The sequence below is a fragment of the Vidua chalybeata genome, chromosome 25, assembly GCF_026979565.1.
Source record: "Vidua chalybeata isolate OUT-0048 chromosome 25, bVidCha1 merged haplotype, whole genome shotgun sequence".
In the NCBI taxonomy this organism is placed as follows: Eukaryota; Metazoa; Chordata; class Aves; order Passeriformes; family Viduidae; genus Vidua; species Vidua chalybeata.
This window is the reverse complement of record NC_071554.1, coordinates 3,942,656-3,964,388: the sequence shown is the minus strand read 5'-3', so window position 1 is coordinate 3,964,388 and position 21,733 is coordinate 3,942,656. Positions and strand designations below refer to the sequence as shown.

Below are 21,733 nucleotides of genomic sequence, written 5' to 3'. Positions count from 1 at the left end.
CGGCGGGCGCGGCGCTCCCGGCGTGCCGCGTACGGCCGGAAGCGGAAGTGGGGTCGCGACGATCATGGTGCCGCTGGGGTGGGGAAGGAGCCGCCGGCACCCGGTGAGCGGGCGGAGGGAGTGGGACGGGAGAAGGGAGGGAGGATGAGCCGAGCCCAGCCGAGCCCGGAGCAGTGCGGTTCGCGCAGGCACCGCTAGCGGCTGTTGGTGGAGGTAGCGCCGCGCTCGGGGCGGAACCGCGGCGCTCGGCCCGGCCCGGCCCGGCCCCGCCGTCACCGGCCGCCCTGGGGCTGTGCCTGCGAGCGGAACGGGGCCCGGGCCGGGCCGGGCCGGCCGAGCCTCCTGACCTCCCCTCCGCCGCTCGTTGTGTTGCAGATGAGCCGTTCCGGCCGGAGCTCCCGGTAGCGCGGTGAGAGGCGCGGAGCCATGGGCGAGAACAGTCCCGAGGGCAACGCCATCTGCTATGAAGCGGAGGAAGACGACTTAGCCCAAGATGAAAATATGATGAGGTTCCCTGACAAAAACGGGCTGGTGTCCTCCTCGTCCGGGACGGTGTATGACAGGACAACTGTGCTCATAGAGCAGGACCACAGCGTGCTGGAGGATGAGGAGGATGAAGGACAGTGTGGTGACCACTTGCCTTTTTTACCCGAGGGTCACGAAGAAGGATTTCATTTACTAGCAGATCATGAAGGGATGTCACAAGGTTATGTGCAACATATTATTTCTCCAGATCAGATTCACCTAACAATAAATCCTGGCTCAACTCCCATGCCAAGAAACATCGAAGGAGCAACGCTCACTTTGCAGTCTGAGTGCCCAGAAACCAAGCGTAAGGAGGTGAGTAGCTAAACGTGATTCTAGGCTTTGTGCACCTTAAAGGCTTTGAAAATGGGCTGTTTTCCAGGAGAGGGCCAGCAGTTTTGCTGTTTATTTCAGGAGAGAGGCAGCAGTTTTGTTGTTTTTTCAGGAGAGGGGCAGTAGTTTTGCTCGTTTTTGAGGGGTTTTGTGTAATGGAGCATAAATCTGCTCTGGTTGTCATCCCCAGCAGAGCTGTCGGGACCATCCCTCTTCCCTCTGACACCACCTGCCCTAGGAACCTAACAGAAAGCACTTGGTCACACTGGATGGCAGGAGGGTGTGGCACTGGCACGTGTTTGTGTGTGATTTTACTGATCTTCAGGTTTTTTTCTGCTCAGGTCATTATTTTGTAAGGTCAGAGGCAGCTGAAATAACCTGAGCTGTTGCTCTGGGATTGGCCACATTCTCAAGAAAGGCACATTCAGGTCACAGTTAAGGGCCAGGGCATTGCTGGGAGCTGGAGTACCAAATGTGAGATGCCAAATTTTAAGTTATTTGTAGTTTTATTGTGTCAGAGGGAGACTGTGAGAAGAAGATAGCCACTCTAAGTTGCCATCTGATGTGTTTTGAAAACTCGGGCCAGGCTGCATGGTTAAAATGGAGTTTACTCTTAATTTTGCTTCCCTGATGAATGCACAATGGAATGGATTCTGGATGCACAGTGGGGAGGGCTTGTCCTGGGGCTCTTCTGTTTGAGTGCAAGAGCAAAGGGAAGTTGGCTGTGACACCAGCTCAGGGACAGCTTAGTGCTCCTCCTTTGGCCTGCCTGAGTCATGTGTGGGGTGGTGAGTCCCGGTGGCAGTGCCAGTGGCACAGGCTGTGACATTGAGTCCTGTCCCTCAGCACAGAGCTGTCACCACAGAGTGGTGGCTGCGTGCTCGGAAATGGGGCTGGGGGGGTCAGCTCTGCAGCTGGGGAACTCCTGGGCTGAGGTGTGCCTGTTTGAGCCTCCTGCTGTCAGTTACTCACCTTAGCAGCTGCTGAAGTGTTTCACTTTCTTCTGTGTGGGACCCTGAGCTGCTCCCAGAGCAGGGTGTGGGAGCTGAACAGGGTCAATGGCTGCATGTGCAATTAAACTGACTTCATTTTTTCACCCTTGCTTTTTAGAGAAGGTTTGTAGGATGTGGAATTTCCTAGTGAAATGCTTTTATATTAATTTATTTTCCATTTCTGGAACTAATTTCCCAGAACAGAGAGCAGTGGCACCATAATGTGAAAGCAGTGGCACTGAGCCCTGAGCACGTGTGAAAGGCCTTTTTATCTGCTGTTTCAAAGGTGTGGTAAATTGTCTGGAGGTGAGGAAAGGAAAGTTCTAAAGCTCCCAAGCATCTGGGTCAGCTCTGAAAATCAAGAGCTCTGTTCTTGGGTACTCGCAAAACGTTTGCAACATTGAGATAATTGTTTTAAAGTCTTACATTTTCAGGTCAGCCTTAGACATTTATGAAGCTAAAAAGGAGATTTTGCACTTTTGCCTTTTTTTTTATTCTGTTATAAATCTCACTGTAATTGTTGATAACAACAAACATGATTACAGTTTTGTATTTCAAATCCAGTTATTTGTTCAGGGATGACACAGAAAATGTAGCCATTTAGGGGGAACATGGTAAGCTCAGGAAGAGTTAAAGGCAAACAGAGCAGTTACTGTAGACTTTGAACCAGGGTGTGAGGCTCTGCTTTCTCCAGACCCATTGGCTATCGCACAACGAGTTCTCATTTCTGAGGTAAATGCTGGATCACGTCTCTTCCAGCAGCACCTCAGTGTCCCTGACCAAAAGCCACAGCCTCAAAGTCCCTGGGCCCTGTCTTGCCTGCCCAGGGCTTGGCTTCTGCTGCCTTGTTTGTTTTCTGTTGTGCCCTGGTGCTGTGGCAGCCTGGAGCTCTTGCTGCTGTCCCTGCGAAGCTTTCAAATCAATATCTGCTGGTTCTGTGTGTATGAGCAGCGTGCAGTGTGTTGATGTGCTAATGTGAAAAGAGAATTAAATGCTGTGGTGCTTCACAGAAAGGTTTGTTTTGCTCAGAACGTGGTGGTGATATTGCTGCTGCTGCCTGTGGTGTGCTCAGAAGGATTTGTGAAATAAAGATTTGGCCTTTGAGGGAGGGAGAGTGCTGCAAGGCAATTGTCAGAGTTGAGGCCATTAAACTGATGGTGCTACTTGCCACCTTCCCTTACACATGGGCAGTGACAGCTTAATCTGTAATTAATACTGTCCTTTTTCTTCTAGACCTAAATGTAAACAGCTGGAAAGCTTTACTGAACCCTCCCTTGATTTTCAGGTAGTTCCTGCCTGTGTCAGATCCCTTGTGTACCACGGGGAATGTTCTGTAAAGTGTTAATTTCCAGCTGCCTTAAAGCTGTAACAAGGAACATTTACTTCAGCACTGATACACAAATTGTACTGGATCTGGTGATCCTGGGGGAGGATGATGTACCCTCCTCATGTAATAAAATGTGCTTTCTGCTGCTGGTGTGTTACTGCTCTGTGCTCCTCTGTTGTGCCTGCCTCAGCATAGCCAGGCTTCCTAACCGCATTGTAATTCTTGGGCATTTAGTGCTAACTTCTGCCTGATTTGAACTGTAAGGGCAGATTGCTTAGAGTGAAATGACTATTCCCTTCTGAGAATGCCGAGTGACCAGTTGAAAAGGTGAAGGAATTAATTCCTTGCTTCCCCTGGCAGGCAGGAGCTCAGCCATGCCCAGAAAAGCTGGGCTCCAGCAAACAGAAACTGGGGAACAAAATGTTTCCTCCTTGCCCAGTTTTCTATACTGAGCATGACATCCTATGGTCTAGGATATCCCTGGTCAGTCAGGGTCAGCTGTGCTGGCTGTGTCCCCTCCCCACTCCCTGTGTACCCCCAGCCCCTTTCTGGTGGGGTGGAATGAGAAGCACTAAAAAAATCTATCTCTATATCATCAGCCTAACATGCTCTATACAAGTGAAGAAAATGAACTCTATCCCAGCCAAACCCAGCACACTGTGGTATTTCTGTGCCCTGTGTAAAGGTCTCTTGTGTGTCTCACAGGAGGGTTTAACATTCTCTACATATGAAGGTTTTACTGAGGCAAGGTGAAGGTGAATGCCAGCCTGTTGTGGGAGCAACAAGAGACCATGGATTGGGACACACAAAAGATCACTCAGCTTTATAGAATTTTCTTAAATGAGTCCTGCTGGCAGTTTTGTCCCCTACAAAGCAGGTTGGTAGTAACCAAGAAGCTAGTTCTCTTTCTTTATGGAGAACTGTCTAGAATTTGATTTATAGCTGGTGTGACTAGCAAAGTCCTGTCTTGGGCTCCTTAATCACTATTAGGTGTTGAGGTTTCTGAACTTTAACAGTCAAATGAAAGCCATCAGTCTGGTAATTAATGGTGGAGGATAACTTTATTCAGGCAGATCGGGAGTGTTTTCTTCTGCTTCACAGGAGGGGATGAGATTTCATTAGGTGTTACCACTTGCACACAGGAAGCTTCTAAATGATCCCTTGTGCCTGTGGCAGAAGTGGGGAAGGTACCAAATCTAGTTCCATGTGAAATTGTCCTAAGGATCTCAATGGCCTACTGAGAATTCTGTGACAGCTGTGTTTGGGTGTCCTTGTGACCTGATGTGATCCATTTCACTTCAGGCACTGACTGTTTCAGTAGCCACAGAAGGAAAGAACAAGGCTCAGTGAAGGCTGCTTTGGGATAAAGTGAAGTAATGAATGGACTGGTGGTTAGACTATGGGAGATGGTAAAAACTGTTTTGTTCAAGGTGTTGGTGGGAATTCAACACACAGGGCAGTGGGTTTGAGCATTGTGACAGTGCATTTTTCCTTTGTCTCCCTGCTCCACAAATAAGTAGCTCTGCAGGAAGCATCAGACTAAAATGCAGGTGCTACACATGTGGGTAGTGGACAGGTTTGATGGCTCCTCAATGTTCTTTCCAACTGTTTCATCAGATTTTTAGCTAGAAACATTTTGGATTGTGTTTTTCCTTTCCCCCCCTTCTGTTAGATTCCTGTTCTGCAAGCCCAGCTGCTTTCCCATGCGCCACTCCTTCCTCACAGCAGAAATGTTGTCAGAGAATTAAGTAAATTTTTTGTGGGGGCTTTGGGATCAAAATCTGTTCCACTGTCTTTGATGTCTGACTGCATCAAAGGACTAAATCCATGTCTGGATTCCAGCAATTATTAAAAATTATTAAGCATGCAGCATTTTGTCCTCCAGGTGAAGCGCTACCAGTGCACCTTTGAGGGCTGTCCCCGCACCTACAGCACCGCTGGCAACCTGCGCACGCACCAGAAAACCCACCGGGGGGAGTACACCTTCGTGTGCAACCAGGAGGGCTGTGGCAAGGCCTTCCTCACCTCCTACAGCCTCAAAATCCACGTCCGGGTGCACACCAAGGAGAAACCGTTCGAGTGTGACGTGCAGGGCTGTGAGAAGGCGTTCAACACGCTGTACAGGTGAGAGGATGTTCCAACACTGTACAGGTGAGAGGGTGCTCAGCACTGTACAGGTGAGAGGGTGTTCAACACTGTACAGGTGAGAGGGTGTTCAACACACTGTACAGGTGATAGGATGCTCAACACGCTGTACAGGTGAGAGGGAGTTCAGCACTGTACAGGTGAGAGGGTGTTCAATATTGAACAGGTGAGAGGGTGCTCAGCACTGAACAGGTGAGAGGGTGTTCCAACACTGTACAGGTGAGAAGGTGTCCAGCACTCCAGGTGGGAAGGCTCTGGCGAGTTTTCTTGTAGGTGTGACTGTTGCTGTTCTGCAAGTTGCATCTACTTTGTGTTTATGTTTGAACAGAACTGTTTTGCTTCTTCCATGTGCAGGTATGAATATAAACCCCTCAGGTGTGGCAATGCTGTCCAAAGGGTAGGATGACAGAACTGTGGTGACTTCTTTATATTCCAATAGCATTGAAGGTGGTGCATGGCACAAGGGTCTCTCAGACTTGTTGGAGGACTTTGGAACTGATAGCAGTCACTTTCATGAGCTCATTACCTTCTGCTCAGGATATATTAAGCCTTTGATCCTGTCCTGTACATTTGAAAGAATGAGGCTTGCTTGCTTCAGGCCAGGTCTGTCTTATCCCACCAGTCCTGAGAGGGATGTTTTGGACATGTTTTTTAGGTTGAAAGCACATCAAAGGCTTCACACAGGGAAAACATTTAACTGTGAATCAGAAGGCTGCAGCAAATACTTCACAACGCACAGTGACCTGAGGAAGCACATTCGAACACACACAGGAGAAAAGCCATTTCGGTGAGTTGCTGGCTGGTGTTCTGGCTTCTGTGGCTCAGGTGATGAGACACCTGTGCCAAAAAGCAGCTGTTACTGCTCTGAATGGAATGGTATTCTCCTGAGAAATAAGTGAAGGTGGCTTGCTGGCATTGGAGCCTGTTCGTTCTCAAGCTCCCCCACCTGCCTTTAACAGTGGGTGCAGTGATTGTCCTAAAAGGCAAATATAGTTAAGGTAGTTTTTTAAACATAAACCTGTTCTTTGGTGAGTGTCTTTTAAAGCACATTGCTGTTCTCTGCTGGGATGCAATGTGTATTCCATTCCTCCAAATACTGCCTTCATCCTTGGATTTTAAAGTCCTACTCACAGCCCTGCTCTGATGTGTGTAGCATGCATAGCAGCTGCTGTTAGCTAATAAAGCTTTGGGCCTGCTTTTTGGAGTCCTGGGACTACTGCAAAGCATGATTTAAGGTTGTAGCTAATGCATTGAAGGGGGCTGATGCTGACTCTCCTTTGATGCCTCATTCAGGTGTGAGCATGATGGCTGTGGGAAGGCTTTTGCTGCAAGCCACCACCTCAAAACACATGTTAGAACACATACTGGTAAGTTCTGTGTTATTTTTTTTTTAATTTTCTTTAATTGAGCTTGTTAAGTTTATACCAACTCTCAGAATCCTAATAGGAATTTATAGTTACATATAATATGGGAGTGACACTGAGTTGAGTGGCTCAGGTGACACGTGTGAGGGAGGGGATGGCATCCAGAGAGACCTTTGCAGGCTGGAGGAGTGTGCCCCTGTGAACCTCATGAGTTTCAAAAGGCCAAGTGCAAACTCCTGCACCTGCGTCAGGCCAATCCAGATTTTCCATTTGTGCAGTTAAATTTATGCTGGACAGGTCTTGAATTCAATGAACACGTTTTCACAAATGTACCAGTAATGATGCATAACAATTAAATATTGTTTTGCGTGTCAGTTCTCATGGTGAGATGGAAGCACTCACCTGCAGGACTGCCAGGAATAATGAATGTGTGAAGAGGCATTGCAAATCTTGTTTGTGCCGCGAGCGGAGAGGGAAGACAAGCACACAATCAATATGATTGTTAAGCAAGCTCCGATTTATTCAAAGATCCTGTCAGTTTATATAGTCTTTTACAAGCAATGTCAGCAACAAGCTTCTCATTGGTTAATTCATAAAGGTTCATTGTTCCATGTTCTCCTACCTGCAGTTTTAGCTGCATCTAAGTTCTTCATCCTCTAACTTGATACATTTTGTACTTTACTAAGTACATCTTGTTTTACATGCTGTTCTTGTACAACTCATATCTCAATATCGTTCTATCTATACATGCAATGTGTGCTGTTCTTAGGCCAAGCACAGTGTAATGATTCCCAGGCACAGAGCTGTTTTGGGGTTTTAAGCAGAGGATTGCTGGAACAATTGTTCCATTGATCCATGGCCCTGTTCCTGCAGCCATTCCCCAACATATTTGTATGAAATACTGCTCTGCCAGGTGCTTTAAAAGTGTGTGTCTGATAGGATGTTTAAGTCTGTTACATGTGTTCTGTGCTGCCTCTAGGGGAGAAACCCTTCTTCTGTCCCAGCAATGGCTGTGAGAAGACTTTCAGTACCCAGTACAGTCTCAAGAGTCACATGAAAGGTCATGAGAAGGGACATACCTATAATGCACTTTCCAGTAACAATGTGTCTGAGGTTAGTAGCACTTCTGCTTAATGTTTCTGTGTTAGGTGGATATAAACCATACCTTGGGAAGAAATCATTTGTTCTGCAGCTTGTTCTTAAGGTGTAACATTTAAGACTGGGATTTTCGAAGTGCTCACTTTGCCACGTGTGCATGTGGGCAGTTGTATCCATCAGGCTGCTTTCCTTGTGTGTGCTTCAGTTGGAATCAATACTGTGGGGTAAACATGTGAAGTAAAATAGATACTAACTAAAAATAATAACTGGGAAGGTTTTATTTTTTATTATTTTCTAAAAGTTGATTTGTTCCTATGCTAATTTAGAATTCTGGGTTATATGACTTTTTGGAAGTACTTTGACTGAGATATTAAGAATCCTTGATAGCTGCTAAATATCCTTTGCTTAAAAATCTTGTTCCTTTGATTTTAGAACTGAGATCCTGGATCCCATATAAGCAAAGCATAGACTCTCAAAATTAATTTAAAATATTTCTGACATTATTGTTTTAATACATAATCCAAATTGTTTTTCTTTTTCACAGGATACAAGTCACTCACTTTGTCTGAGTGATTTAAGCCTCATATCAACAGATTCAGAATTGCGGGAGAACTCTAATCCAGTGAGTTATTGTCCTGGAATTGCTTCATCCTCATTTGAGTTTTGGTTTTTGTCCTCCAAAATGTGCAGTGCTTAGTTCAACCTGCTGTAGAAAGCTCTGCATCTGATTTTACCATAACAGTGTTCTTGTGTTGTTCTTTGTGCTGTGGTGTGGGAGCAGGGTGCAGCTCTGTGTGTATTCTGCTCCTTGAGCAGTGTGGGTGGCTAGAATTGCATAGTCCAGGATACAAAAGGGAGCTATTTTTTTCTGCTCCAGAAAAGGTTCTGCAAGCAGCCAATTGATGTCTGTTTCTGATGGAGTACTGTAAGAAATAAGGGTTAAACAGAGAGTGGATGCAGAGGAATATATTTTACTTTTGAAGAAGTTACTTATTTTTGTAGAGGTTGCTCATTATGTTGGTAAATTTGGTTACAGGTAATAAAAACTAGGTGTAAATTTACAGCATGTAAGTAATAGGTGCTGCCATTCCTGAGGGTGGCTGGTTCTTTGGAGGAGTGTTTCTGACATGCACACACTGCTTGAACCTGATACAACATTGTCTGATATCTTCCTCTTTGTTTTCTGTTTGTCAGACACATGGACAGGACCTCAGCACAATCTCACCAGCAAGCATCTTTGAGTCTATGTTTCAGAGCCCAGACCACACTGCAAACCAGGATGACTCTCAGCAGACAGGTACCAGTTGTATCTGCACTGCTGTTAAAGAGAACTTTTTGACAGCTCTGCATGCATGTACTGAATTCAGCATTTCAGGCTGAAGCTTAAGGCCCAACATAACTCTAAGAAGCAAAAAGAACTTCAGGGTTGAAATGAATTTCAGGGTTGAAATTCATTGGTGTTGGGATGCCTGGTGTGACAGGCAGTGACAGGGGAGGTGACCCAGCACACTGTCCTGCTGTACTGGCACAGGAGCTCTCAAGCAGTCCACATAATCCTGTTTTCTTGAAGTTGCTGCACAGCTGATAAAAGGCTTATTAGAGAGAGCTGATGAGCCTGATCAGGCTCAGTGTAGAGCCCAGTGTTACCAACTTCCTGAATTTGCAGCTACTTTTAGATTTCAATGTCTAGGGTTGGTTTTGAGCACTACTCTGAAGTTAAGAACGTGGTAATTATTTACTTGGTAAAAATCCATGAGCTAGCTGATAAGTTCATTGAAAAAGCAGTTAATTCAGACCAAATGAGAACAGATGTATTTATATTTTTTCTGTTTCTCTTTCAGCAGCTTCCTTGATTGAAGGGTTTAACGGCGACGCGGACTCGGTGGCTGCGGTCCCGCCCCCAGCAGGAGACGCAGCCTCCTTGTCCCTCCCCCTTGTCCTGCAGCTCGGCCTCCCTGAGCCCGCGCAGGCGGCGCTGCAAGCTTCGCCAGCACCTGCTGCTCCCTCCTCCATAGCACCCAGCTCACAGCCAGCTGCGTTTGGGAATCCTGCAACTGTTTTACAATCCCCAGAAGTGCCTGTTCCTCACAGCACACCGTTTGCAGCCAGTCACCAAGACTTCCTGCAGCACAGCCAGCCTCCGCCGCAGCCCATTGTTCAGGGACTGTCAGTGGTTGCTGGGGCTCCTGCCCCAACAGCCCCGAGTGCCACTGAGCCCCTGCCAGCTGTAGTTCAGACTGTGCCTGTTGGTGCAAACCCTGTTTTGACCAGTAACCCCACTATAACCATTACTCCTTCTCCAAGCACCGCCATTCTGCAGTCCAGCATTGTCATGGGAGAGCAGAACTTACAATGGATCTTAAATGGTGCCACTGGTTCCCCACAAAGCCAAGAACAAATGGTCAGTACATCCAGCTGGGCTTTGGAACCCTTGCTTTTGAAAAGGGAGAGGGTGAAACCTGTAAGATAAACCCCAGGATGCAGTGTAGTATAATGCGTGGCATGTTAATGTGTATACATATCACCAATGCAGCCCCTGGAATAGAGAGGGAAATAAGTAGAGCACAGAGAAACCCAGGGTGCAGAAAGATCTTACTGTCTTCTTTCTCCTCGTGGTGGACTTGCCAGCAGGTGTCAGTGTGTTTATCCAGGACAGGACATCACCAGGCCTGAGGATACACATGGACCTTAATGTATTGCTTTTAATGCATAGAAGCAGAAAAGACACTGTAGAGGTTGTGTTTTGTAAGGCATTTTGTAATCTCTGTCTCTGCCTAATTTTGACTGATAATGAAAAGAGATTTTCTGGAAAGAGAATGCTTGTGGTTTTCCAGTAAATCAGGATAGCTGAAACTTCAGGAGTTTTCTCTTTGACAGTATTGGTGCCACTTAGGCTCTCAGCTGTAGGTACAGGCAGTGGGAGCACACACAGCAGTGTTTGAGAATTCAGTCACTGAATTGTCAAAACCCACAAGCTGAGTTCGCCAGCAAATAATGCAGGGGATGTTATGCCCAATCATTAGGACCACTGAAACAAAAGTTGTGCTCAGTTTTCCTGTGTGTCCCTTTGGAATATGTAAATTGCTGTTTAGAGTTTGAACAACAGAAATTTGATTCAAGTCCATTCACACTTTTTTCTTGTTTGTTTTTTTTTTTTTTTTTTTTTTTTGTTTTGTTTTGTTTTGTTTTGTTTTGTTTTCTTTAAAGCCACAAGTTCCAAAAGTAGTAGAAAAGGTGTTTTTTACCACTGCATTACCAGTAGCTGGTAACACAGGTAAGTGTGACACTGAATTGAACAAAGCTGATTTCTCTCTCCCTGCTGTGAAATTATGTAGTTCCATTGTGTTTTGTCTTTGTTTCACCTTCAGGAAACCCTGTTCAGCAGATTGGTCTCAGCGTTCCTGTTATCATTATAAAGCAGGAGGAGGCCTGCCAGTGCCAGTGTGCCTGCAGAGACTCTGCCAAGGACAAAGCCACCTCCACCGTTAAGAAGGAATGTTCCTCACCTGATTCAAAAGCTTTGGAGCAGCCAGCTTCCCAGCTGCAGCCTCAGACCTTTCCTTCCTCCTCTGCTCCTCCTCCTTGTGGGCAGAGCAGTCAGATAGTTAACCCTTCAGACTCCCAGACTGAAACATTAAGTGCCATGGATGTATCGGACTTCCTGTCCCTCCAAAGCCCTGAAACCCCGTCTAATATAATTCCAATTGAAGCACTACTGCAGGGTGAGGAAGAAATTGGTTTGAATAGCAGCTTCTCTAAGTGAAGATGTTCCAGATTTTCCTTTGCACCTGGAGGGTAAAAGCCTTCTCCTTAGAAGCAGAAACTGAAGGATTGATTCCTATTCCTCCTTCCTCTTTGGAAGTTTTGTGGCTTATTTCTGCTTCACGGATGTCATCTTAGTCACGTCCCAGGTACATCCACCTTTGAGTTTCTATCTAAAAAAAGAAAAGGTAAAAAAAAAAGAAATAGCTAAGTTATATATGAACTGTTTTGGCTGCACTGTCTGTCACTTTTGCTTGTCATATGTGAACACAGAAGTTAAGGTTACTTGTGTGCAAAAAGATTTTTAAAAGGAAAAAGGGGGTTACTTTGTCTCCAATTGCACATCACTTATGTTTGGGATTAAGGTACTGGCAGCAAGTGGGTCTTTGTTACAACTTCTTGGGTCTCTAATCTTCTCCTGTCTCTCATGTCTCTACTAACCATGCACTAAAGGGGAGCCCAGGAAAGGAGGCTGTGGGGGAGGAAATGCATAGCTGGGGGAGAACATTTATCTGCAGTGTGATTTAAATGTGATTGTCACATACCTGGTGAGGAGTTAGTGCCTGGTTTTGCTGTGTACTGATGCTCTTACTGAAGCCTCCAGGAGCTTTGGGGGAGTTTATTTCAGCAGGGCACAAGTACCTTGTGGCCCTAATAGATCTGTTAATTTAATTCCACTAGGACTCAAGTGTGTTGCAGACACTGTGTCACAACATGGAAGCACAGTCGGAGCCGCAGCTGGCTCTGGCTCCAGAGTCTCTTGGCCTTTCCAAAGGCTGCAGTGAGGGTCAGGTTGGTGCCTGCTGCTCTTTTGATTTCTTAGGCTCTGTTCAGCAACAAGTCATCATGCTAACCCTGTTGAATCAGGAGCATGGTGCCTTTGCTGGTTACTCTCATCTTTTGTGAAGAACAACCCTTAAGAAAATTTTGAGAAAGATTCAACATAAATTCAGTTTGAACTCAGTGAGTCTGTCCTTCAGCTGTCCATACATGTTTTTTTTTTTTTCCAGTGAGCTGTAGAATTTCTGCCTGACTCTGCCTCCAGCCTACTGCAATGCCAGCTTTTTGTGCACGGGGCTATTTCTTGGCTAAAAGATGTTACACAACAGAATAGTTTTTCATATCAAACTGAGAGTCTATAGTCTAACCTACTCAGGGTAAATCAAATCCAAACCCCCACCTTCCACCAAAAAGCCTGTAATGTTGCAATAAATGCAGTCTCATTCTAAATGGTTTATTTATGCTGCATTATTTTAAAATATGTGATTTTATAGTTTTTATCCATCTTTCTCGCTTTGGCTATCAGTTTTCTTGTGTTAAAGGAAAGAATATTAAATAGTCTTTATTCAGTTTACAGTGCTGTCATTAGTGAGATACAAAGATAATGACTGTAAGCCAATTAGTAGGAAGTGTCCTGCACTCAATTTAGGAATACAAACTGTAGTGGATAGAGGTCTTTCACTCTTTGTGTTTGATCAGAGCTGCTCTCTGTACCTCTGGGGAGGGGAGAACCCTGTGAGTGCTGCCTGGTGATCAGCAGGTGTTAAATCCTCCTGTGACATGCTCAGTGTACCCTGACCAACACTGAGACTGGCTTCAGCCACTTCTCTGCTGTTCCCCTGAGAATGCACTGCCCAGGCACGGGTGGAAAGGGACTGAAGGGAACTGGCCTTCCCCTCCTACACAGCTTCTGTGAGGTGCAGAAGGGAAAGAACCATGTCCCGTGAGGGCAGACGGGTGTGCCAGGAACACTCCGTGCCTGGGACACACCGCGTGTCTGTACCAGGGCAGAGAGCTCGGTGTTGGCAGCTGCAGGGATGAACTCGAGGGCATCACACATGCTGGTGGTGTTTCCTCTGGGTGTGTGGCAGGGCTGTTGTAGCAGGGCTATGAGTCCTGCAGCAACAAGGTTTGGCATCCACAAAACAGGTTAACAAAGCATTTCTTGTTTTGTTCCTGTCATGGCAATCCTAGGAGGGCAGCAAGGTGGTGGCTCCTTTGCTTTTTTTCTACAGCTTCATTTTGTGCTGCAGTTGAGTTGCGTGGCAGCAAGAACTGCTTTGAACACAAAAAACATAGTCCCAAGCCTGCATGGTTGGGACTGTCCTCGCAGAGGAGTTTCCTGCCAGCTACTCTGCCTAGAGCTCCACTTGGGAGGGGAGTGAGCACTGCCTGGAGTCCCTCTGGTGCCTCTTCACTGTGGCTTCGGGTATTTTCTTTGGCCAAGTGCAGCTGTGGTGTTTGAGGGTGAGTGGGTGTGGATGTGTGCCTGTGGGTGACTGCTGATGCAGGAGTGTGAAGATTCCCCAGTGGGGGTTACCTCTGATGGGGGACAAGGGTCCCAGATGTGGCCTGCACTGTGACAGCTGGGCAATTTAGCAACCGCTTCTGAGCCTTCACAGCCTTTAGGGAGGCTTTTTTACTTTTGCTACTTATGACTTAGTCAACCTAAAACACGCTCCTGGTTGGACCAGAGAGCATCTTCAGAAACTCTTTTGTGACTGAAATGAGTAGAAGAAACTACCAGAGTCTCTGAACTGGGAAGCTCAGTGTGAAGCTGCAGTGATGGGCAGCAGTGCCCAGGGTCAATCTCTGCTGTTTCTCTTCACAGCTGCTGGGTTTTTTTTGTTGTGTTCCAGGAAAAGCACTATGTCCTGCTCATTCTTTGGTGCATTGGGTTTGCCATTTCCCTCTTATACATGCATCAGGCAGGCTGCAATTCAGGTGGAACTGGTTAAAGCTTGTACTGAGGCAGGAGCATGTGATTCTGTGAGCACATGGGCTGTGCATCCACTGTGTTTTACAGGTGTGTGCTGTTGTTGTTTATCGTCCCATCTGCTTTCCAGAGTGTTTGTGCTGCGTGTGTCTGAGATGTTTTCACATTTGTATCATCCCTAGTACTGTGTGATCAGACTGTGCTCCAGGGCAGTCTGTGCCATGCTGGGATGGGAGGAGATCAAGGGCAGCTGCAGCAAAGCCCTGAGATTCTGCAAGGCCAGAGATTTTCCTGTCCTCTCCTTGCTGCCCCAGTATTTAGCATATTCTGTTAATGAAAGGGAGAGTTTCTGCCCTGGATCCCCAGAAAAGGGTAAATGTGTTGGAGTCTCTGGGAACAGCGTGCCTGCCTCTACAAAGTCTGCATGAACCCCTTTAATTATCAGTTAGAGAGCAAAAGTGCACTGTTCTAGGTCACCTGTTTTGTGCTAGTGGGGGTTTACTTGGTCACTCATAGTTTCTAGATGGGTGTAGAAGCTCAAATATGTAGAGGGGGTCAAGTTACTGACTTTGGTAGCTTTGGTCACCAAGCAAGGACCCAAACGAGCAGACTTGGTGTGCAGCTGAAGGTTGGAGAAATAGCTTTTTGTGCTTGTAGGTGGGGGGTGGGGGGATGGGGTAGAAAATCAGCACTGATTGAATGCTGGTACTGAATTACATGGAACAAAGTACGAGTTGGACACTTGTATAATGCTGAGTGTCCCCAGGAAGACAAGTTTGCAGAACCTCATACTGGTATCTAAAATGCACTTTAGGTTATTTTATCTTTAACCCAATTGCTGCAATTTCTTTTGTATATACTTTCACAAAGTTTATTTTTGCTCTGAGTAAAAGTTAACAGGGGTGTGCAAAGATGAGCACTTAACTTGGTGCAATACCTGTAGCTAAAGATCCTTGTCCCACGTGGTCCGTGTGTGTCTGTCTGACAGAACAGGTGTGGTGGGTGCTGTGCTGCCCTTCCCCCGTGCCCCAGACAAATTATGCATCGTTAGCAAAGTCCAATCTATGCAAATAACCCTCTGAGAGCACTGTGCTTCAGCAGCCTTTTCTCTCATGCTTTCTGGGGGCTGCTTGTCACTCCTGTTGGACATGCCGTGTCCCTTGATGTGTGTCCTTCTTCCCCTGTCCTTGTTCTGTCACCCACGTGGGAACACAAGTGACAAGCTGCTTTCAAACAGGCATGTTGCACCTTCGAAATTTGTCTTCAAGATGGTTTCTGATGTCCTGTTACTGCCTTATTTCTTGGGGGTGGCACGGCTGTAGGCATCCACAATGTTGTCCTGATGTGCAGCAACGCTGTGAACTGTTTACAGCACTCCTCCTCCGAGATAAACTGGGTTCAGGGCTGGAGCCAGCCTTGGCATGGAGCGGCAGGGGGAGCCGAGCCCAGGGTAGCTGTCCTTGATTAGAGATGAGCAGCTCTTGCTGGGTTGTTCTGAGGTGAGGCAGCTGGGTCAGTGGGGCAGAGCAAAGGAGCTCTGCTGTCACGAACTCGCTTCCACCGCTGGCCGGGAGACACCGGGCAGGGCTCAGAACCTCGCGCTGCCTCGGATCCTCCCCACGGAGCCAGGCCAGGGTGTTGTCTCCATGACATGATTTGAGATCTGTGGGTGAAAAGTTCTTGGCAGGAGTTACCTGAGCTAGCGGGGCAGAACTGTTGGAGTCAGTTTGGACTGTAAGGCAAAAAAGAAGAGCATGTCTTTAATAAACCCTATGAATTTCTGACTGCAGAGTTTTTAATTGTATACTATTTTTTCCGCAACGTATTTTGGAAGCAATGTCGAGTTTTTATAAATGTTACCTGTAGTCAATTCTCATGGACAGGGCTGAACTTTTAACTTTTTTGTGTCTTGTCTTGATATCTTATCACATGTTCTAGAAGTTGGATTCTGTGTCTGCACTGAGAAATGCAAATTAAACTGGATATTTATGTAGTAGTGTACCTAGTCTAAGTGTGTGTTTTTGGAACTAGGTGAAACCCCACACCATGCTGCAGTGGTGTGCAAGCTGGCCAAAATTTGGTTCATTATGCAGTGTATACTTTCTCAAATGCAGTTTCTACTTTTTCTTAAAAAGATTTTTTTCACATGACCTTTTCCAGCAGACTCGAGGGTGTGTTTGCAGTGCTGTAGTTGCAGTCGCTGGTGTTCCTGGTTTGTGACTCTCTTGTCCTCCCGCTGCTCGGGCTGACCCTGCTCTGTTTTGCCTCACCCAGCCCAAAGCCCAGCCTGGCTCCACACCGGGGGCAGCTCCAGCTCCAGCTGAGCTGTTGGGGCTGGGGGGCTGCACTGCCTGGGGCTTTGGAGACAGCTGAACTAAACCCCAGTTTCTCAAGAATGTGTGTGTGCTAATAAAGGAATTTATTTAACTCTGAAACATGGCAACAAATGTGCTTATATTGAGCAATGTGAAGATGTTAGTTACAGGTACAGTACTTCCAAAGGAAGAACGTCTCCAAAACCCAAAAGAGTAAATATGAATTTGTATTTTTTGAAGAATGTGAAATAATGGTGTTTGCTTAATTGCTCATTTTGTATGAAGTTAATATTGTACTTTGAAATATCTGCAAAGAAGTGGAAATTAACCTTTTTGGAATTGAAAGCAATATTAATACTAATGGAATCCTAATTAAATGCTTATTTAAACATTGTGTTATAATAGTTTTTCCTGAGAGTATTCTGTGGGAGAGGAGTGTGAGCGTCATGCCCTGTCCCATTAGGAATAGGAATTCCAACCCTGAAAGGCAGCATTTGCCTTTTTCTCCTCCTCCCTCTCCCAGCACCGGCCTAGCTTGGCCACTCTGGTCCCGTGAGGTGCGGGTGGGAGTTGAAACCCAGAGCTGGGGCCTCTCCCATGGCAGCCCTCCCTCCATGCCGTGGAGCTGCTGGTTCCTCTCGGCTCTCTCTGCCGGCAGGCCGGGCTCGGCAGGGGCAGAGCAGGGCCCTGCACAGCGCAGCGTTTGTGCCGAGCTCCGCAGCGCCGATCCCTGAGCGGCCAGGGAGGAACCGGCCTTGGGAGCACACGGCGGGTGGGGAGATACGGACCGAGCCCGTCTCGCTTTATTTTGAAGTGTAAATTTAATGCGATAAGGTACGAGCGCGGCGACACCGAGTGAGCTCCAAGGCCACGGCGGGGGAGCCCGGCAGTGCGGCCGTCAGCGCTCCCTGCGCTCGCCGGGGCGTTCCCGGAGCCCCAAACCCCTCGGTCCCTTCCGCGGGGCCGATCCCCGCTCCCGCCGCCGTCCCCGGGGCTCCTCAGGGCCCCGCGCCGCCCGCCGGGCCAGAGCTCTGCGCCGCCCGCAGCGCGGCCATCTCCGCCCTCAGCTCCTCGCAGGCGGCGATGCGGGACCGCAGCTGCCGCTGCCGGAGCTCCAGCAGCTCCCGCAGCCTCCCCAGGCCGTCCGGAACCTGCGGGGAGACGGCGGGGACAGCGGTCATCCCCGGAGCCCCTGGCCGCTCTCGTTCCCTCCGTTCCTCCTGTTACAGATACACTTCCTTGTCCCCCCGTCCCCCCTCCGACCCCCCGATCTCCTTGGCCGCTCCCGTTCCCTCCGTTCCTCCCCTGTCTCCCCGTCCCCCTGGCCGCTCCCGTTCCTCTCCGCACCCGCCGCTCTCCCGCCGGCTCCGTCCGGCCCTCGCGCGGCTCCCGCGCGCCCCCGGTCGCCATGGGAACGGCGGCGGCCCCGCCCCGGCTGCGTCGTCACGGTCCCGCGCCGGAAGTGGCGCCGCATGGCGCGGGCGGCGCGGGTGCTGGCGCTGGCGCGGGCGGCGGAGCAAGCGGCGGGGCCGGGGCTGGGCCCGGGCTGTGCCCACCTGGTGCTGCTACCGCCCGCCGGCGGGGCCCGGCCCGGCCCGCAGGGTGCGCGCGGGGAGCCAGCGGAGGGCGGAGGCTGGGCCGGCGGCGGTAGCGCCCCAGTGGAACCGGGCTGGCCCGCAGCGGAAGGTGGAGGCCCCGGCCGGTGGCGGCGGGGGCCGGGCTGCCCCGCTGACTGGAGGGAGGCGGTGGCGGCCACGGCCGGTGCCTTGCAGGCGGGCGGGCTTGTGGCGGTGCCTACGGACACGGTGTACGGCGTGGCCTGCCTGGCGCAAGACTCGGCCGCCGTGCGCAGCATCTACAGCCTGAAGGGGCGGAACGGCGCCAAGCCGCTCGCCATCTGCCTCGGGGACGTGGAGCGGCTCTATCGGTGCGTGCCGAGCCCGCGGGGCTGCCCGGAGATCCCGCGGCTCCTCCCGCCGCGGGCCCGGAGCCCCGCGGAACGCACGGGAGGCCGTGCTGCAGCTGCCCCAGGGCCGGTGGCCTGGGCCACGCCGTGTGCACTCCCTGATCCGGCTGTCTCTGGCCCTGCAGGTACTGCCACGTGAATGTTCCCGACGAGCTGCTGCGGGACTTACTCCCGGGACCAGTGACGCTGGTGTTAGAGCGTTCAGAGGAGCTGAATAAAGACTTGAATCCGTTCACATCGGTAGGTCATGGCTGCAGGACTGGGGGGCAGGGGGCTGGCTTTGTGCTGCTGTTGCAACATTTGTCCTTGCCTGTCCCCAGAAGTGGTCCCTGTGTTGTCCTGCTCCCTGTGACTGACCTGGACATGGCGTAAACCAGCATTAGGGTCTGACTTAAGTCTTGTGTTATTGCAGGTTGAGCAGATGCAGATCTGTCAGTTCTCTAGAGTTTCAGCTTTAAGTCAAGAGAGCTTTAGGCAACGCAGAATTAAGAGCAGTTTCTGTGTGTCAAATGCTGCTCTCCTTCCCTGCAGCTGGTTGGAGTTCGCATTCCAGACCACCCCTTCATGAGAGACCTGGCACGAGCCTGCTCGGGACCGCTGGCTCTGACGAGCGCCAACATCAGCTCACGGGGCAGCACGCTGACCGTGTTGGTGAGGTTCTTTCATTCCCCTGGGATGTCACTGGGGCGGTTTGGCAGAGCCCCAGGCTCTCTCAGTTCAACTCAGCTTTAGCAATAAGCTAAGGGTTGCTCTGCTGCTGTATTTTTATTTTATTTAAATGATACAAGCCGCTGTCAGGACTATTACCTGCAGCTCTCTTGCAGGAATTCCAGGACTTGTGGCCTCAGCTGTCCTTGGTCATTGATGGAGGCCCCATAGGAGACATCCAGAGCCCAGAGTGTCGCTTGGGGTCAACTGTGGTTGACTTATCTGTGTCGGGGAAATTCTCCATTATCCGTCCTGGCTGGTGAGTGTAGCTGGGGCTTTTCCTTTGCTTTAAATGAAACAAAACTTCTGGATAGGGGTGGGGCATGCATTACCTTGCTTTGTTTTGTTTGCTTTGCTTCACTTCGCTTCCCACAGCAGTTCCACCTTCCCATTAATGTTAACCTAATTATGAGCACACACGGAAATCCTCAGGAGCTCTCAAATTCCCCTTTCTCACAGCTTCTGTGTGAAGCTGTGGTTTCTGGAGTTCATGCTCTCCTTGGCTCTAAGTACAATCCTGTGTCTTGCTGATTGCTCTTCCCCAGAAAATGCAGTTTTAGTGCTCCAAACCCTTTGTTCTGATGGCTGTGTTTCTCCCTGCAGTGCACTAACGCCCACAGTTGAAATCCTGCAGAAGAAGTATGGCTTGGTACCAGAATCTTCCTAACCCTTGGGACTGGGAGCTGGTGGAGCTGGGCACCGTGTGCCTGTGCACTCAGGAGTGGGTGATCATGGCCTTGTTTAATAAGGTCGATGGGTTATGTCAAGGTAAATAAAAAAATATTCAAAAAGAAAGACAAGAAAACCCCTTTTGACCTCTTTGTGCTGCTGTACTGTTCCCAAACTGTCCGTTGTGTTATCCTGGTCAGGCTTTGTGAAATACAGTACAGTCCTGATTATTCAGATGCCAAAGGGAAAGCTAAATAAGCCTGGGTAACAGGTTTCAGAAATTCAAGGGACTTGTCAGCATAATTAATAGAAATCAGGGGACATGGCCATGTTTTGGATAATAGAAAGTGCTGGACAACAGAGGCAGATGACCTAGGGTTATATTACAATACCAAAGCCTCATTGTAGCTTCCACAGCTCTCATATTAAAAGACTTTCCTAGTATCTGATTACCATCCAAAAATGCACTCTGCCCTGTGTGCCCCCCCCGCCCCCACTTCTGAGTGCTCATCCCGTGCCATCTGCACTGGAAGGAAAGCAGACATGGAGCAGAGGGGTTTGGAGCTTTGATGGTTTTACAGCTGTGCTGTTCTCTGGCTGCTTTTCTCTGTTCTAAATGTGATCAAAACCTCCTGCTGAGATGAAACTGTCAGTGCTTCTGAAAATTCACAGCATTCAGATAGCCCAGGCTAGAGCTGCTCAGAGCAGCCTGCTTCCTCCTAATGCAGAGAATGAAATAAGCTCTTGGTGTGATGATCTTCTTTTGTTTAAATGTGAATTCTCTCTTGGTTTTGCTCTGAAATGGTGCTAAGCTGAAGTAAACAGGGAATGGATGAAAGTGTCCACTGGTATTGATCATTGATTGAAAAGTGAAGTCACTGGGAAGCAAAGAGTGTGGGGTGTGGGGCCAGGATCCTGTCCCTGAGGGGACAGCTCTGCCCTTGGGACATGTGTGGAGTGCCAGGTCCACTGCCCTGCCTGCACCCAGCCCTTGCACAGCCTGCACTGGGATGGTTTTTCCAGTGTCTTCAGGGCCATGGAGGAGTTTCCTGTTACTGCTGCTCACAAGCAGCTGTCTCTAAAGGATTGCACTGCACACACAGCTGACCCCAGAGTCATCACTGCCTGGCTGGAGCTTCTGCTTAATTGCCAAAATTCCCAAAGCAGCAGGCTGGGTGAGTTACTGTCATTTGCAGAGTGGGTGTGTGGTCTCTGCTCTTACCTTGCCTTTCCCAGGTGAGTATCCTGGGGCATGGAGGGGCTGAGGGATATCAGAGGGATCTGAGAAATCACTTTAGCCTGCACAGGAGCCCTAGTCCTGCCTGCCTGTCCCAGTGCTGGCAGGCACTGCTCTGAGCAGAGGGTCTGGTGTGGTGGAGGGGGCAGAGTGGGGCCCTGGGGGGTCCCCCTGTGGGCCCTGGTGGTCAGTGGGTCTGGGCAGGTGACTCTCCAGATCCCCCAGCTCACACCAGAGCCAGAAATGCTGCCCTGGTGCCCCCATACCTGTGGGTGTGTAAGGGCTGTTTGGGGGCTGGCTGTAACCTCCCACCACAGTGAGCAATTTCCCTGCTGGATTTGCACAGTGAGCAACCCCTGCCTCTTTCTTCAGCTAATCAGCTATTCATCGATCCTTGCTGGGCCCATCCATCACTCACACCTGCCATCCGCTTTCCAAACATTTCCTAATTTCCCAGCAATGTATTTCCCTGCTCAAACCATGGATAGCTGGGTTCAGCTGTGCCCCTGCCCTGTGTGCTGGCAGAGGCACCTGGCTCTGCCCTGCACCAGTAGAGCCATGGTCACCTACAGAACC

The 21,733-nt window shown here is 49.1% G+C and overlaps 2 protein-coding genes and 1 long non-coding RNA gene across 6 annotated transcripts; 2 read left to right on the top strand and 1 right to left on the bottom strand.

The window, feature by feature from the left end:
• The first annotated feature begins 26 nt into the window (after positions 1 to 26).
• On the top strand, positions 27 to 16,971 carry MTF1 (metal regulatory transcription factor 1). Of its 4 annotated transcripts, none has more exons than XR_008434864.1 (12): positions 27 to 103; positions 376 to 840; positions 5,063 to 5,301; positions 5,978 to 6,109; positions 6,616 to 6,689; positions 7,666 to 7,799; positions 8,329 to 8,406; positions 8,979 to 9,081; positions 9,626 to 10,185; positions 10,992 to 11,058; positions 11,153 to 11,695; positions 12,557 to 16,971. XR_008434864.1 is itself a non-coding variant. In XM_053964792.1 (11 exons), the coding sequence occupies exons 2-11, from the start codon at positions 427 to 429 to the stop codon at positions 11,545 to 11,547; spliced, it is 2,193 nt and encodes a 730-aa protein (XP_053820767.1). In that variant the 5' UTR covers positions 27 to 103; positions 376 to 426; the 3' UTR covers positions 11,548 to 16,971. The 4 variants fall into 4 exon arrangements, 2 of the variants coding, with proteins under 2 accessions (XP_053820767.1, XP_053820766.1); XR_008434865.1 differs by having other exon boundaries at positions 11,153 to 12,338; XM_053964792.1 differs by having other exon boundaries at positions 9,629 to 10,185; positions 11,153 to 16,971.
• Positions 16,972 to 17,379: 408 nt separating this feature from the next.
• Positions 17,380 to 17,993, bottom strand: LOC128799925 (uncharacterized). Its single transcript, XR_008434867.1, has 2 exons — positions 17,925 to 17,993; positions 17,380 to 17,728 (listed from the first exon to the last, which is right to left on the bottom strand). It is a non-coding gene; the product is annotated as an uncharacterized LOC128799925 (long non-coding RNA).
• Positions 17,994 to 18,049: 56 nt separating this feature from the next.
• Positions 18,050 to 20,761, top strand: YRDC (yrdC N6-threonylcarbamoyltransferase domain containing). Its single transcript, XM_053964793.1, has 5 exons — positions 18,050 to 18,504; positions 18,669 to 18,783; positions 19,075 to 19,194; positions 19,368 to 19,510; positions 19,855 to 20,761. The coding sequence occupies exons 1-5, from the start codon at positions 18,050 to 18,052 to the stop codon at positions 19,916 to 19,918; spliced, it is 897 nt and encodes a 298-aa protein (XP_053820768.1). The 3' UTR covers positions 19,919 to 20,761.
• The last annotated feature ends 972 nt before the right edge of the window (positions 20,762 to 21,733 follow it).

Coding starts and splice junctions, on each gene's coding strand:
- MTF1 (XM_053964791.1), top strand. CDS start 427: ATGGGCGAGAACAGTCCCGAGGGCAACGCCATCTGCTATGAAGCGGAG. Junction 6,690..7,665: donor ACATGTTAGAACACATACTG/GTAAGTTCTGTG, acceptor TGCTGCCTCTAG/GGGAGAAACCCTTCTTCTGT. Junction 11,059..11,152: donor ACCAGTAGCTGGTAACACAG/GTAAGTGTGACA, acceptor TTTCACCTTCAG/GAAACCCTGTTCAGCAGATT.
- YRDC (XM_053964793.1), top strand. CDS start 18,050: ATGGCGCGGGCGGCGCGGGTGCTGGCGCTGGCGCGGGCGGCGGAGCAA. Junction 18,505..18,668: donor GACGTGGAGCGGCTCTATCG/GTGCGTGCCGAG, acceptor CTGGCCCTGCAG/GTACTGCCACGTGAATGTTC. Junction 18,784..19,074: donor ACTTGAATCCGTTCACATCG/GTAGGTCATGGC, acceptor CCTTCCCTGCAG/CTGGTTGGAGTTCGCATTCC.